Consider the following 16287-nt stretch of genomic DNA (forward strand, 5'->3'; position numbering starts at 1 on the left):
ACGCAAAAAATTATAGAACAATAATTAATATGATATGATTAATGAAATACTTTAATATATAGTCAAGTATTTAATTTTATGGGTAAGGACAAATTTTAAGGCGTTGACTAAATAATTTGTGGCTTAAAATTATATTATAAATTTTTTTTTTTAGTATACTTTGGATTTCATTTCCATGTTAATTTTCATTTATTTGGTAATGTTAATGATGGTTCAAATTTAATTTTTTTTAATAAATTTTAATTAAAGACAGAATCCAATATTCATCAATTTTAGGAAAAATACAGTAAAATCTGACAGTTTGTGACTATAAATTAGATTTTTTACTAAAAGTGTACAATGAAGTCGACAACTCGAGTTGGGTTTAGTTTTCTTAGAAGCTAGTGGGTTGAGTCTGGGTTCAGTATGATTAAGGTCGATTTGACCCAACCCGAACTGAATAAATACATAGAAAAAAATTAAGGTTGTCTTCTTGTCTATGTTGTGTTGTGTGTCCTTTTCCCAGAATTTCAAGTCTTCTCTTCTCTTTTACATTTAGTTTCAAAGGCAAATGTAATCACTTACAACAGCAGCTCAACTGCAACTATATGTCGTTCAATTCCAGATATTTGTAGTCTAGTCGCCAACGCCCAGTCATCCAGTGCAGTTGTCTGCTGAGTTTGTTGTCCTCGTTTAAATTTTTTTAAAAAAGTTTGAACCCGACAACCTAATTCGAAAATAGAGGATTGAGTTGGGTTACCAATTCAACTAACCCGAACTTTTAGTTGGTCCAATCCGATCTTAGTATACCACTACAGGATTTTAATCTTTTTTTTTTTTTTTGTTAATTTTATTAGGAAACAATCTTACTAAAATTAATATTATTATTAAAAAATGTGTATGATTACGCTTATAATTGTAGTCTAAATGAGTATGATCTATTCAATTTTTTAAAAAATAAATATTTATTATTTATATTTAATGCAATTTTCTATAAAAATTTTAAAAGATTGAGGTTGAATCCAAAATTCTAGCAAATGAAACGTATTGGATAAATTGCATTTCAAATAGATTCCGCTCGTGATTCTTCGGAAGATTTGAACCTTTTTTTCGTTGCTAATCAATTAGGGCTCTGGGAAATTGCGAGATTGATCCTACAAGTTCATTTTCCGGGCGATTCGAACGCCGTGAAAATCAGAATCTTTCGAGCGGGAAATTCAGAAGAGGAAGAAGATGAACGTGTTCAGATTGGCTGGGGATATGACCCATTTGGCCAGCATTCTGGTTTTGCTCCTCAAAATTCATACAATCAAGTCTTGTGCTGGTTCGTTTTCCTTCTCTAATTTTGCGCGTTTTTGGGATTCGGCACTGTTTTTTTGCTTGTGAACGTTGTGAACTCTGTAATGCATTTCCATTTTTGGAGCCAAATTGCATTCCTTATCGTCTATGATAGGTCGTTCCAAAAAGGGCGAAATGAGTCTCAAACCCTAGATCCTAGTTCTCGGTTTGGATAAGAGATGAGTTTGATAAATTCTAGTAGTTGGCTGCCGAGCGATAAGAATAGGCTGGGGTCGTCCTATCTACTTAGAAAGTTTTTCAAAGACTAATATTATCAAAATCAAGCCTCACCCAACAACAGTACAATGCAGACCAAGAGACTAGCTATACCTTTTGCGTGCTTCCTGTTGACTCCACTTCCATGGGAAACTAGTTCTCGGGTTGGATAAGAGCGAGATTGATAAATTCTAGTCGTTGGCTGCCGAACGACAAGAATAAGCAGGAGTCATCCTATCGGCCTAGAAAGTTTTTCGAAGACTTTCTAACATTATCAAAATCAAGCCTCACCCAACTACGGTACAACATGGGACTTGTATATTTTTGATCTCACACTTCTAATAGAACCAGGAGACTAGCTATATCTCTTGTGTGCTTCCTTGTTTACTCCACATCCCTCGTGACAATGGGATAGAGTAGCTCAGTTGTTTAGTGTACCGAGAGCAAGTGAAGAGAACTTGCTCACGCTTTCCACCCTCGTGTCAATGGGATAGACTAGCTATATCTCTTGCGTGCTCCTTGTTGACTCCGCTTCCCTCGTGCCAGTGGGATAGAGTTGCTTGGTTTGGTGTACCAAATTTGTACCGAGAGCAAGTGAAGAGAACTTGCTCATGCTTTCCAGACTCTAGCCTCACCCAGCTACAGTACAACATGGAGACGTATATTTTTTATCTCACACTTCTAATAGAGCCAGGAGTCTAGCTATATCTCTTGCATGCTTCCCTCTTGACTCCACCTCGTGTGAGTGGGACAGAGTAGCTATGGTTGTTTGGTGTACTAAGTTTGTAACGAGAGCAAGTGAAGAGAACGTGCTCACGCTTTCCAGGCCGTAGAGTGACACGTGTAATTACCAAAACAAATATTGTTTGTATGGTTGGATGTGATGACAATTGGTGCTCACTGTAGAATGTGGAGAAGGGATTAGTTTGGAGGGAGTTCTTGATTTTCCTGCTCTTTTGGTAATTTGATTCGTATTAGAGCTATAGAACAGGTTAGGTTGGTCTTAATTTAAGCAGAAGAAAAATGTAAGGCTTTATAGACATTGTAATGAGTCTCTGATGTTTTCTTTACTGAGCAATGAGTTATATCTTGTTATGCTAGCATTATCATGACTGAATCCGAGTATTGATTCTGCAGGCATTTCTTTGAAGACTCAAGAACTTTACGCCCTGGTTTTCGTTACCCGTTATTTGGATATATTTGACAGATTTGCATCAGTATATAATTTGATAATGAAATTAATATTTCTGGGTAGTTCTCTCTCCATTGTTTGGTATATGCGACGTCACAAAGTCGTGCGTAGATCGTACGACAAGGACCAGGACACATTTCGTTATCAATTTATCGTGCTGCCTTGTCTGCTGTTGGCTCTGGTTGTTAATCATAAATTTACATTTAAAGAGGTACATTTAATGTTCCTTTTTCTTTTGTTTCTTTTGAACTGGATCATATCACATCCTAGGTTCACTGATCTCATCTATGCTGAAGATGTGTTAGTTCATCGCATTATAGATGTATGTAGCTTGGTATCATTTTTCTGCCCATGTTCTTTGATCTTAATGAATCGAAACGAGTAGGTTATGTGGACGTTTTCTCTATATGTCGAAGCCGTTGCCATTCTTCCTCAATTGGTGTTGCTACAAAGGACGAGGAATATCGACAATTTAACGGGACAATACGTCTTCCTTCTTGGGTAACTCTCCATTCCCAGTCTTCTCTGAGTAAATGTAGCTTGAATCCGTACATAATCTCCTCGTTTTCTTCTCTTTTCTCTTTTCAGCGCGTACCGTGCATTGTACATATTGAATTGGATTTATCGCTACTTAACCGAACCTTACTTTGTTCGTTGGATAAGTATGTTTCTCCCCTTTCTCACATACATGTGCACGTGCACGTGCACACACACGCACAGACGAAAATATTCGTTAACAAGGAACTAAATTAGCTACTCGTCCAACAAATTCACTCTTGCAGCATGGACGGCTGGTCTCGTGCAAACGTTGCTGTATGCTGATTTCTTTTACTACTATATCATGAGGTAAGTTCAATAACTTGATATGTATGTCCTCAATCCTGGGATGATTTTCTGACTCCATTTTAATCGATGTCTCTCAGCTGGAAGAACAATGTCAAGCTTGAGTTACCAGCTTAGCTTAAAAGGGTTAGCGTTAGAATTGTGTTAAGCTTTGGCAGAAAACGTAGCTTTTCTGTCAGTTTTGAATTAGTTGTAGTTTTGGGGACTTTATTTAAGTTGGGACTTTTTTTCCCTTTATAGATTTAATTCTGTTCATTTTCAATCCTTTTGTAAGTTTACACTCTATAAACAAAGTCCTATTTGCACCTTCCTTTTATAAATATTAAATATTAGATGTGCGTTAAAAACTGATGTATTGGAGTCAAAGCGGACAATATCTACTAGTGATGAGTTCAGACCATTACAAATTATATTAGAGACAGACTCCAGGTGGCAATGACACTGGCCCCCAAGAGATTGGATTGTGAGATCTCACATCGGTTGGAGAAGGGAATGAAGCATTCCTTATAAGGGTGTGAAAACCTCTCTCTAGTAAGGGCGTTAAAAGTCCAAATATGACGATACTGGAATGGGCAGTTACAAATAAAAATTAGGCTAAAAACTTAATTATTACAACAATTTTGGAACTCTCAAATTGATCAGAGGCATCTGGAGATCAAAATGGTGTTCCATTAGCATCATGGAAATCATAGGAGGGCTATCATTTCAACTATAAACAAATAAATGGAGAAAGATACAAGGGATAAGAACATTGCATTTCGATTTCTTTTTTCTTCGGTACATCGGATGCCTGGTACGACAAACTAAACCAGACACTTCCCTTTGGACATTGGTATCAGCAATAACTAACAATGTATATAATGATATGAAAAAGGTGAATTCGCACCTGTATAAGAATATGCAACTGATCCATTTACAATGTTGTTCAACCTACAAACCTAACCTTCATATGAAAATGTTGATCATCACTTATCAATATAATCTGCAGATTGGATAATCCTCAGAAGCTCCTTCAAGTTGGCCAATATATGGCGTGGACCCAAACTCTTCACACCAATAAAGTTCAGAAGCTGCTCCAAGTCCTGCCACAGATAACAAGGGAAAACTATGATACATTGTGGCTTGTTAACAGATGCAATAAGTAATGGTAGAAGGTCGACATCATAGTTCTTATAACCCAAGAGGGCCAGGGATGAAAAAACCAACAAAAGGGGCAGAATGGTTTCTGCCAGAAACTGAGAAAAGTGAAATGAGTTTGAGCTGATCACTTCGCACGAAAACTAACTACTTATTTAGCACGAAAAACCGACTACTTATTTAAAATCCAGACGACGGATGAAGGAAATGAAACAATACCTTGTTTAACAAAAATACAGCGTAAGCAGCTCTCGTTGTATCTTGTCCATCTAAAAAGAGAGGGAACTCGACATGCTTCGTATTTGTGGCAGGTAGCGTGGTAGATAAGGAAACAGATGATGTGGGTTCTATTGAAGGGGCATAATCACAAATGTACGAACGAGAACCACTCAAGCGTAAAGGGTAGCGTAAAGGAACTTTTAGATATGAAGATATGAGGGAAACAGCCTGCAAAAAATACAATAATTGACTGTTAAACCAGCATAAAGCATAACAAGTTAACCATAACCAAATCATAATATATCACTAACACAACAATCCAGACAAAACACATTCAATATCACCTGCAAACAAGGTAAAAAAAAGTCTATCCAACATTAGGCAACTTTAAAAAAGGTCAAAATGAGGGAGAACATACATGAGCTACAAATCCCAGGGCAGATGCAGACCTCTGAGTCTCTTTCTTATCGCTGAAAAAGCCCATTTTTTTAAATGAAAGCACATTCAAATTTAGACCTAATATTGTCAAGGATCCATGATTGACAGGTTTAGATCCAGAAGAATTCCCTGGAAGAATGAAAAAAATACACGCTCAAAAAGAATCCGTAAGGACAAGAACAATAATATTAACAGATTATGACAGAAAACGTACAATAGTCTGGCACATCCCATTTACAAAAACTTAACAGAATTGATATTTTCTCGATGCTGGTCGAAGATCGATAGGTTTTGCATCATAAATAGTAGTATCAAAGTGAAAATATTTTAGTAAGTTCTTATCAATTTAGCAGCACTTCAAAAAGTGGTCAAAATATTGAAGTTTTTTAAAAACAGTTCCCCCAACAATCTTGCAATACCTGGAGTAAACTAAGTCTCATATATCAAGAATTTTCGACTGTCTCGAACTTACAAGCACATACCTAATCTAGTAGTGTTGGGAAATGATTCGAGCTCCTGATCTTTAGCAGGACTAGTCGAGATCTTTACAGGATAGAGAAATGAAACTTGTGAAATCATATGTTGCTGCCTTCTTCTCAGCATCTTCTGTAAGCATTTAAGACGATCATAGCCTTCTTCCCCAGACAGTAACTTATTTGATTCCTGTCAAAGATAGGGAATCGTAACAGCATGCCGATTGCCTAGCTAGTTAGTAGAGTATCTAATATAGCTTGGATTTCGAATCATCCTAAATAGCACAAGAATACTACAAAAACTCCAAATCTTATGCAACTTACCATTTAAAGAAGACAAAATCGCTGTGGGATAATATATGTTAAAATTGCATCTCCGAGACTATCTGTCGGAGTCGTCATCCTTTTCTTTAGTTATAAACAACTTAGGCCTCTCTACAAAGCATTGTTAACGTGTGTGTGCACGTGTATCATTGGTATTTCCACCTCTACTAGCTTCGTAATATGATTACCGATGAGCCAAACATACATCTTGCCAAATATTAATGAAAATTCTGATATGGCTTCTAGTTATAATCATACTGTAGATAATTACCTCCAATCGCTTCCTAGCTTTAGATAGAGCAGTCCCAGCAACCAAAAGTGATCTAACTTCAATGCTAAGACTCTCCTCTTGCTTCTTAACATCCTCTGATGCAATTTTAGAACGCATGCCCATATTATCCACAATACATTTCCTTGCTTCAAGCTTCTCGCGCATTTCTGCAAGCTCATTTGATCGACGAACTGACTCGGAATCAACCTGCCCAGCAAATAACAACCAAAAGTCCATAGACTTATCTACAAGGCTTGGAATCACTCGGAGGAACATTTCTTAACTAAATCAATCAGAACCTTTCAATCCCCCCAAGAAGGGAAAGAACCAATACCAAATCAAGAAGACCAACAGCGATCTATTTTACTGTTCTCTTAATGAAATTTCACTAATTAGCCTTCTAATTCAACACGGACATGCAATAAAACACCAAAAAGTATTTCCAAGGATGTAAATGACTAGAAATTCGACCTCATCGAAGCACTCAACTTGTAAATTTTAGGACAAATGCCAGGGAGCCCAAAATGAAAATAAGAACAAAAGGTCTAAAACCCTCAGCCTCGTCTAGTATACATAAATTCCTTTGCCACAAAGACCAAACGGAGCAATTCTCCAACATCACTAAAAAGCTCATAGATCCAATTTCCAATACCCAATTCACACAGGACAGGAAAAATGCAGAAGATAGAAAATAAAAAATAAAAAAGTACTAAGCCGCAAATTTCGAATCAACGGAAGCAATCTATAAGGCGAAAAGGAAACCTGAATTAGGGAGTCGAGCTTTTGCTTGAGAGATTCTTTGTGTTGCTTGGCTTCCTGGAGGGCCGAAGAGAGACTCCATAGCCTGGCAAGCTCCTGCTCGAAGTCCTCCCATTCAATAACCTTCGCATTTTCCGGATCCGATGATCTGCTGGATTCAGAAGAAGAAGAATGGGGTTTGCCGCGTTCCATGAACGAGTTGAAAAGAAAGGAGGATCTTGGAGTTCAAGAAGTTACGACGGCTCGGCGTCATCGTCCTTCCTGCCCGCAGCTACTAAAAAGGCCTCAAGAAACCATTGGAATCCCTTTTTCCTTTTTCGTTCTTACAGAAAAATAAGGTTTCGGATTCTCAGAATTGAAGGGAGAGAAGAAGGAAGAAGGTGAGACGTTCAGATGAGATGCAATTAAAATTTAAGAAATTGGGGGAAATTTTGGCCTTAATAGAAATTACCCTTTTTTTATCAAAAATATATTGTTTATTTCTTAACTAAATTTATATATAAAAAATGTGTAATAAGTCTTTAATAAGTTCAAATAAATTTTAAATTAATTAATCTATTCCAAAATTTTCAATTTTGAATCTATAAATTCATAAATATTTTTTTTAAATGTCAAAATTTATGGACTAAATATTTTATTTTGAAAGTTGAAAAATCAAATAAATACAAATTTTAAATCTGGGAGCTAAATGAAATACCATATCCAAATAAAGAAATAAAATGGTCTATAAGGACTTAAAAGTTGAATATGTGCCTATACAATAAAGACTTAAAATTGAATGTTTGCCTGTACAACTAGGTATACTTTCATTTTCGTTGGCTCAAATACAAGAACTTCAAAGCTATCCATTGGCTCAAATATAAGAACATCAAAGTTAAGCGATAAGTAACATATCATTTTGCAAGGGATGTAGAGAAATACCGAAGCCACCTCAAGTCTTTTAAAATTCTCCAATATTATATATGTTAGTAAAAGCCCGAAAAGGTTTGGAATGGAAACCTCTCTTTTGCTTTAAAAGCTCGGAAAGAAAAGTCCAAAGAAAACAATATCTGCCGGTAATGGACTTTATAAACATCGAGAAAAATATTGAGAAACCCAAAAAAAATAATATTTGTTAACAAAAAAAAAAAAAAAAAAAAAAAAAAAAAAAAAAACCTCAATCTTGGGTTGTGGGTATAGGTGCCATATTTAGGTTTAGGCACTAGAAATTGTCCCACCCAAGTGGAGCAACCATGATGATAACCTAATTTGAGGTTGAGTCATGCATCCATATTGTTATTGCCCTTCTCTCTAGAGAAAATCTTTAATGTATAAATGCCCCAAATCCTACCTACTACGGTAAATTTTAGTTAATCCTTCATAGATTTCATGACTAGAAGGATGGAAAACATGGTAAAAATGGGTAAACAAGTTAAACAAAAAAAAAACAAGACAACACAATTAAGAAGAAATACAAATTACTCGTAACTAAAGGTGGACTGTATCACATAATGTCTCAAAATGACTCAATAACAACAAACCAAAATTAAAACAACACAAATTCAGACACATAAAACTAAATAAGTAAAAGCTACTACGAGAGAGAGAGCCGCCCTATACAAGGTAAAGCCACTCATACAACTAACAAAAACCACAAGTCTTTTCTCATATTCTTCAAACCAATTGACACACAAAATGCAGACTCTAGGCTGGCTTTGTTGTTTGGATGGCTTATTTCTTCTTGACGGCGGACTTGGTCACCTTGGCTCCCGTTGGGTCCTTCTTCTCCACGCTCTTGATCACACCAACAGCAACGGTTTGACGCATATCACGGACGGCAAAACGACCCAATGGTGGGTATGAGGAGAAGGTCTCCACAACCATGGGCTTGGTGGGAATCATCTTAACCATACCAGCATCTCCGTTCTTCAAGAACTTGGGCTCCTTCTCGAGTTCCTTACCAGATCGACGATCGATCTTAGTGAGGATCTCAGCGAACTTAACAGCAATGTGGGAGGTGTGGCAATCAAGGACTGGGGCATAACCATTACCGATCTGGCCAGGGTGGTTCATGATGATAACCTGTGAGGTGAAGTTGGCAGCTTCCTTTGCTGGGTCATCCTTGGAGTTTGAGGCAACGAAACCACGCTTGAGATCCTTGACAGCAACGTTCTTAACGTTGAACCCAACATTGTCACCAGGCAAGGCCTCTGGGAGAGACTCGTGGTGCATTTCAACAGACTTAACTTCAGTGGTCAGTCCAGTTGGTCCGAAGGTGACAACCATACCAGGCTTGAGGACACCAGTCTCAACACGACCGACAGGGACAGTTCCAATACCACCGATCTTGTAAACGTCCTGAAGTGGGAGACGGAGGGGCTTGTCTGAGGGCCTCTTGGGCTCCGAGATCAAGTCAAGAGCCTCAAGGAGGGTCGGTCCCTTGTACCAGTCGAGGTTGGTGGACCTCTCAATCATGTTGTCACCCTCAAATCCAGAGATGGGAACGAAGGGAATTTTGTCTGGGTTGTATCCAACCTTCTTCAGGTAAGATGACACTTCCTTCACGATCTCATCATACCTAGCCTTTGAGTATTTGGGAGTGGTAGCATCCATCTAAGGAAATTAACAAAACAAAATAGAAGGATAAATATATTAGTAAATTTGTTTAAATTCATTGGGGAAAAACTGTTTATAGCTTAGAAATGTCCTAATCTATATAGCAAAAATAACAAGAAAATGAAATTACAAAAAAATAACTTAAAAGCATGCGAGAGTGGTTAGTTCAACGCATAAATAGTAATAAACATCGAAATCCATCAGACGTGGAGAGGGGGATTTGAACCCCCATTGATTCTTCACAAAGAACCGCACCAGTTTTAAGACCAGAGACAATACCCAAATGGCCATTCTCTCCTCAGGAAATCAGAATTCATAGTCTAATAAAGTGGGCACAAATCATAGTCAGAATATGATGCAGTAACGTTCATGGATTCCGTTAAACAACCACATTGCATCTTTACTATGATCGTGACCCCTCTATCAAAACTAAGATAAGCAAAATTATAAGCAAGCAAATCAATATCAGAACAAATTAGCAAAACATTTGAGCATATAACAACCTTGTTGCAGCAACAGATCATTTGCTTGACACCAAGGGTGAAAGCAAGGAGAGCGTGCTCACGGGTCTGTCCATCCTTGGAAATACCAGCTTCAAAACCACCAGTGGTGGAGTCAATAATAAGGACGGCACAGTCAGCCTGTGAGGTTCCAGTAATCATGTTCTTGATAAAGTCACGATGTCCGGGGGCATCAATGACTGTGCAATAGTACTTGGTGGTCTCAAACTTCCACAGAGCAATGTCAATGGTAATACCACGTTCACGCTCTGCCTTAAGTTTGTCGAGCACCCAAGCATACTTGAATGACCTTTTGTTCATCTCAGCAGCTTCCTTCTCGAATCTCTCGATCACACGCTTGTCAATTCCTCCAAGCTTGTAGATAAGATGACCGGTGGTGGTCGACTTTCCAGAGTCGACATGGCCAATAACCACGATGTTAATATGAATCTTTTCCTTACCCATTTGATATTAACCAAATGAGCCTACAAGAAAAAGAAAGATACAGGGGTCAGTACTACTCACATACAAACAAATCTAACATTACAAACAAATGAAGTTACGGAACACAAATCAACTCCAATTCCAACACATATAACCGGTACAAACAACGTCAAGAATAGGCGTATTGAAATCAGAAGTTCCTAAAATACTAAACCTACGAAAACACATACGTGTACTAGGATCTATGCTGACATTAAGCCACTGTTACCAACCTATGCAAGAATCCAAAAAGTTTAATTGAGACACAGATAGATACTGAATCCAACTATGAAACATCATGAACTTAACAACAGATATCGGCATACTAGCTAAAGACTATAGAAAGATGTAAATCAGAACAAAAGATTAAGCACACAACGTTGAATCATCGATTGTCGAACACCTAGGATGCAATCAGTAATTTTATATACATAAATCTACTTTTAGCTACAAGATTCGTAAAGGACCATAGATTTACACCGCCATATTCATAGATCTGACTCAAAACATCCGAACAAGCATATAAACTAAATCAAAGAACAAACTAGACATGCTGAAGACTAAATATCACTTGAGCAGTTCAAAGAAAATCATGAACAAGAGAGAAACATGAAACAAAAACAACTACAAAGGTCAAGAATCGAATGCTTACCCACAAGAATTTGAAGAGAAATCAGAAGAAAGAAGCAGCCTCTATTTTACGCAGTAGCAAGCAGCGAGGTCTTGGCAGCGAGACTTCTCACATATTTATAGCCACTATGGGCGTCTAGGGTTTCCATGAACCATTTCGTCGCTTTTATTTCAGTTTACAATTTTACCCCTCGATCGTGATGTACAATTACGACAATAGCCCTTAATTTGCTTGCCCTAATTCCTCTTCTTCTACGGATATCTTTTGAGGCGCAGTCGTACGGCACACCAAGATATCGAGAGGCTGCCCCCATTATTTTTATCTTTTAAATTTAATATTTTTTTTTTCCTTTTTCTGAAAAATTACGAATTTGACTATTTAAATTTTATTTTCAATTAAAATTGGAGAATATGCGTTTTCCAATTCTAAAAAAAAAAAAAAAATCGAAATCTTTGGAGAAAATACAATTTATTTCGTAAACTTTATTTTATAACTATTTATTTGGTATATTCAAATTAAATAAATATTTGGTTAGTATATTCAATCGGACGAAGATGCCAGATATACTAAGTAATTTACTCATGAAAATGGTCTGTCATACCAAGTTTGTAAAGTGATTTGTTTATGAAAACAGCCGACTGTAGCCAGTTGTAAAGTGATTTGTTTATGAAACGGATTGACCATAGCCAGTTTGTAAAGTGCTTTGCTCACAAACAGAGTCGGACATGTCGAGTTTGAAAAGTGGTTTGGTTATGAATCGAGATGGTCATACTGCTCTTGTAATATGATTTGTTCATGAAAAGGGTTGGTCATACCGAGTTTGTAAAGTGATCGGTTCACGAAAAGGATTGGTCATGCCGAGTATACCGATAAAAGTTGGATGAGGTTGATGAACAATTCTGATTGTGAAATGTTCATCAACGGTGGATCATTAACAAGTGAATGTAAGTTAGAAATCTTTGATTTTTCAAATATTTTTCGGGTGGCTGCAAGTAGTTCTTCGTTCTACTGAAAGAAAACCAAAAGTTACGAGAGGAACTATGAGATTCCACATCGGTTGGAAAGGGGAACGAAACATTCCTTATAAGGGTATGAAAGCCTCTCCCTAATAGGTGCGTTTTAAACCTGTGAAACTGGTGGTGATACTTAATGGACCAACGCGGACAATGTCAACTAGCGGTGACCTCGAGCTGTTACACATGGTATCAGAGTTAGGCAACGAGGACGTTGGGACCCTAAAAGAGGTGGATTGTGATATTCCACATTGGTTGGAGAAGAAAACAAACATTCCTTATAAGGGTGTAAAAACTTCTCCTAATAGTCGCATTTTATAACCATGAGACTGACTGCGATTCATAACGAGCCAAAATTGATAATATCTCCTAATCCTCTAATTCTACGATAGTCCAAGTAGATCTCATAATAAATTTATCACGATTCATCCAAAGACAAATTAATACCGTCCAAAATTTAAAAAAAAAATTAAATAAAAGTTAAAGTTACATCGAGACACCAAATCGCTCATCTCATGTTACATCAAGTTACCTTGTAGGGACTATTAAATGATCATCAACTAATATCTATAAAAATTTACAACGTTCATTCTGTATTTCAATAGTTGGTTATGTAATGGAACGTGCTCCGTATCTTTAAATGAATCTCTCTAGTATGAGCATCTGTTTTTTTTTTTATAATTTTTTAATATATAGTTGTAAATATTATCCAAAGGCTTATTAAATAAAATATTTAAGAATAATATTGTGATGTCCTACATTGGTTGGAGGAGAACGACCACCATTTACGAGGGTGTACAAACTTTTCCGTAGCAGACGCGTTTTAAAGCCTTGAGGGGAAGCCCGAAAGGGAAAGCCCAAAGAGGACAATATCTACTAGCGGTGGATCTGGGCCGTTACAAATGGTATCAGAGCTAAACACTAGACGATGTGTCAGTCTTCTCGCTGTTCCCTAAAGGGGGTTGACACGAGGCGGTGTGCTAGTAAGGACACTGGGCCCCAAAGGGCGGTGGATTTGGGGCGGTCCCACATCGATTGGAGGAAGGAAAGAGTGCCAGCGAGAACGCAGGGCTCCGAAGGGGGGTTGATTGTGATGTCTCACATTGGTTGGGGAGGAGAATAGTTCCCTAAAGGGGTAGACACGAGGCCATGTGCCAGTAAAGACGCTGGGGCCCAAAGAGGTGGATTTTGATGTCCCACATTGGTTGGGGAGGAGAACAAACTATTTACAAGGGTGTGGAAACTTTCCTCTAGCATATGAGTTTTAAGCGTTGAGGGAAAGCCCAAGGAGGACAATAGAAAGCCCAAAAGAACAATAAGCCTTGAAGAAAGCCCAAAGAGAACAATAAGCCTTGAGGGGAAGCCCGAAAGGGAAAGCCCAAAAAGGACAATACGTCTTGAGGGGAAGCGCGAAAAGAACAAACCATTGATAAGGGTGTAGGACCTTTCCCTAACAGACGCGTTTTAAAGCTTTGAGGGGAAGCCCGAAAGGGAAAGCCCAAAGAGGACAATAAGCTTGAGGGGAAGCGCAAGACGGAAAGTCCAAAGAGCAGCCAGTGGATCTGGGCTGTTACAAATATTGAGTTTTAATTTATTAAAAAAAAAAACCATTTGGTGGGAAAAGGTGAATTCATATTAAAAAAGATCCAAAATAAAATGGTAAAAAAATAAAGTTTATAATAATTATAATTATAATTTTTGGTTGAACAGCTAAACCTAATTTTTTAATTTTTAATTTTTAATTAATAATTAAAAAAAATGTAAAAGGTAAAACTATCATTTTCAAAATAAATTCCAAGTGGATTTGGTTGTTCAATTATAATTAGCCAAACACGACTTAGATGGAAGGTTATTAGTATATATTTTCTCCACATTTATTTATTTATTTAAATATGTCATTTTCCTAATTTAGTTCATGAAAATATACCCACAAATTTATTTAAAAAATCAACACCTTTAAAATTAAATAGTTGATTGATTACGGGACATTAAAAAAAAATTATTTTATATCAATATATGTTTTAAAATACGAGAAAATATATTAGATTTCAATTTAAAAAATTAAAATAAGTATCGTGTATTAAAAAAAAATAGATATTAAATATTAAAATAAAAATTGCAATAGTATGTATTTTGTTAGCTAAAATTCTAATTATTAAAATTAATTTACTAAATACCATAATAAATATTTTTTAGATTTAAAATTAAAATATACTGACTATTTTTATTACCTCTCACAGTAGTTTTCTGAAAGTCCGTCAATAATTATTTTAAAAACTACAATCTCAAATTAAATTTATAATTAATGACTTTTTCAATAATATATTTTTCATTAAAAAAATAATATTTATTAATTTATTATTATTATATAATATATATTATATATACATATCAAGAGTAGGTAACCGAATTCCAGCTCTCAACTAACAAAATCAATTATGAACTTAAATAATAAATGTTTCATAAACCTTTTTTTTTCATAAGCTCATTTGAAAAAAACAAAATGTGAATATATATATATATATATTCAAAATAATATCCAAAATAATTATTAAATGAACAAAAATTTATTTTTAAATTGCACATAATTAGAAATTTAGAAAAACTATTTAATTTTTTTTAAATCTAAAAAAAAAAAAATATTGTTCACGTTTTCCACATATTTTTTAAAAAAAGTCTCAAAATTAATCACATTTATGTTTGCTATATAGGGAAAAGATAATAATTTAAATAAAATATAATAATATAACATATTTTTTTTTATAAATATAATATGGTTGCGAGTTTGACTACTCGTTTAAACATAATTTAATAGTTGAAGCACCGATAACGTGTTCTTAGCCTATAAACATGAATTGTATTCAAACTTCGGAAATATTTTTTTTTAATTTTTTAATAAAAAATAAAAACTCTCCTTTTATTTACGATAATTGTTTGACAAGTCATGAGTATACATTAAAATCAAGTAAATACTCGAATTTTAATTAAATATCAAAGAAAAACTATCAAAATCTTGAGAATGTAGCTTAATTAGTACCAAAAGTCTCATTCATTTTCCATATTTCTGACCGATCGAACAAATCATTTCTTTATTTCAAAACATTCGATATCAAAATGAAAGGTAAATACGCTAACCCGTGAGTAGAAACTCTCGTAGTTGTTCACGAATCACCCATCCCTTCTTTCCAATACGAAAGGGTGTAGTAGGCAAATAAATGATTGTAATGAAATCTAATGAGAAAAGATAAGAAACTTACGTGATGGTTGTAGCCTTTGTCGGTCCTACCTAAATAACAACAGACAGATGGTCAAATAGTTCGAGATCCTTTGTCGGTTCCACCTAAATAACAACAATGAAATGGTCAAATAGCTCGAGATCCTTTGCTTGTCCCACCTAAATCACAACAGTGAGATGGTCAAATATCTCGAGACCCTTTGCTTGTCCCACATGAATAATAGCAATCAGATGGTCAAATAGCTCGAGATCTTTTGCTAGTCCCACCTAAATAACAAACAATCAGATGGTCAAATAGCTCGAGATCCTTTCTTGATCCCACCTAAATAACAGCAGTCAGATAGTCAAATAGCTCGGAAAAAAAGAGTCTAGCTTTTTTTATTTAGAATTTTTAGACTTAAATAAATTTACTTGATGAACAATTTGATAAAGTTAAGGTTCTAGAATTAGTTAGTATTATTCCGATGATCTTGACAGACAAAGGTGGGTTCTAATTTGGCTACCTGTTGACATTCAATTCAACCATGCAACCTAACGACTTTCAATTATTTTATTTATTTTCAAAACCCCCCCCCCAAAAAAAAAAAAAAAAAAAAAAAAAAAAAAAAAACTCTTAATATGCAAAAAGTTCAAACCTTTAC

General features: G+C 35.8%; 3 protein-coding genes across 3 annotated transcripts; 1 reads left to right on the plus strand and 2 right to left on the minus strand.

Annotated features, from left to right (window-relative positions):
• The first annotated feature begins 1007 nt into the window (after nucleotides 1-1007).
• Nucleotides 1008-3915, plus strand: LOC111806588 (ER lumen protein-retaining receptor). Its single transcript, XM_023691963.2, has 6 exons — nucleotides 1008-1303; nucleotides 2671-2936; nucleotides 3111-3226; nucleotides 3314-3387; nucleotides 3508-3571; nucleotides 3649-3915. Exons 1-6 carry the CDS (start codon nucleotides 1213-1215, stop codon nucleotides 3683-3685), a joined length of 648 nt encoding a protein of 215 aa, XP_023547731.1. The 5' UTR covers nucleotides 1008-1212; the 3' UTR covers nucleotides 3686-3915.
• Nucleotides 3916-4305: 390 nt separating this feature from the next.
• Nucleotides 4306-7603, minus strand: LOC111807654 (UV radiation resistance-associated protein). The gene is made up of 6 exons (XM_023693465.2): nucleotides 7193-7603; nucleotides 6431-6637; nucleotides 5845-6025; nucleotides 5343-5491; nucleotides 4925-5152; nucleotides 4306-4650 (listed from the first exon to the last, which is right to left on the minus strand). Exons 1-6 carry the CDS (start codon nucleotides 7379-7381, stop codon nucleotides 4534-4536), a joined length of 1071 nt encoding a protein of 356 aa, XP_023549233.2. The 5' UTR covers nucleotides 7382-7603; the 3' UTR covers nucleotides 4306-4533.
• Nucleotides 7604-8629: 1026 nt separating this feature from the next.
• LOC111806755 (elongation factor 1-alpha) lies at nucleotides 8630-11577 on the minus strand. Its single transcript, XM_023692195.2, has 3 exons — nucleotides 11420-11577; nucleotides 10288-10769; nucleotides 8630-9781 (listed from the first exon to the last, which is right to left on the minus strand). Exons 2-3 carry the CDS (start codon nucleotides 10747-10749, stop codon nucleotides 8900-8902), a joined length of 1344 nt encoding a protein of 447 aa, XP_023547963.1. The 5' UTR covers nucleotides 10750-10769; nucleotides 11420-11577; the 3' UTR covers nucleotides 8630-8899.
• Nucleotides 11578-16287: the final 4710 nt, after the last annotated feature.

The sequence above is a fragment of the Cucurbita pepo genome, chromosome 12 (genome assembly GCF_057944985.1).
Source record: "Cucurbita pepo subsp. pepo isolate OVF chromosome 12, ASM5794498v1, whole genome shotgun sequence".
NCBI lineage: Eukaryota > Viridiplantae > Streptophyta > Magnoliopsida > Cucurbitales > Cucurbitaceae > Cucurbita > Cucurbita pepo.

Bases quoted from the DNA above. Each gene is read 5' to 3' on its own strand.
- LOC111806588 (XM_023691963.2), top strand. From the start codon at position 1,213: ATGAACGTGTTCAGATTGGCTGGGGATATGACCCATTTGGCCAGCATT. The intron at 2,937-3,110 runs GTACATTTAATG...CGAAACGAGTAG, and splicing joins ATAAATTTACATTTAAAGAG to GTTATGTGGACGTTTTCTCT. The intron at 3,572-3,648 runs GTAAGTTCAATA...GATGTCTCTCAG, and splicing joins TTTTACTACTATATCATGAG to CTGGAAGAACAATGTCAAGC.
- LOC111806755 (XM_023692195.2), bottom strand. From the start codon at position 10,749: ATGGGTAAGGAAAAGATTCATATTAACATCGTGGTTATTGGCCATGTC. The intron at 9,782-10,287 runs GTTGTTATATGC...TAATTTCCTTAG, and splicing joins TGATCTGTTGCTGCAACAAG to ATGGATGCTACCACTCCCAA.
- LOC111807654 (XM_023693465.2), bottom strand. From the start codon at position 7,381: ATGGAACGCGGCAAACCCCATTCTTCTTCTTCTGAATCCAGCAGATCA. The intron at 6,638-7,192 runs GTTTCCTTTTCG...TTTGCTGGGCAG, and splicing joins AGCTCGACTCCCTAATTCAG to GTTGATTCCGAGTCAGTTCG. The intron at 6,026-6,430 runs GTAATTATCTAC...TATCTTTGACAG, and splicing joins AAGCTAGGAAGCGATTGGAG to GAATCAAATAAGTTACTGTC.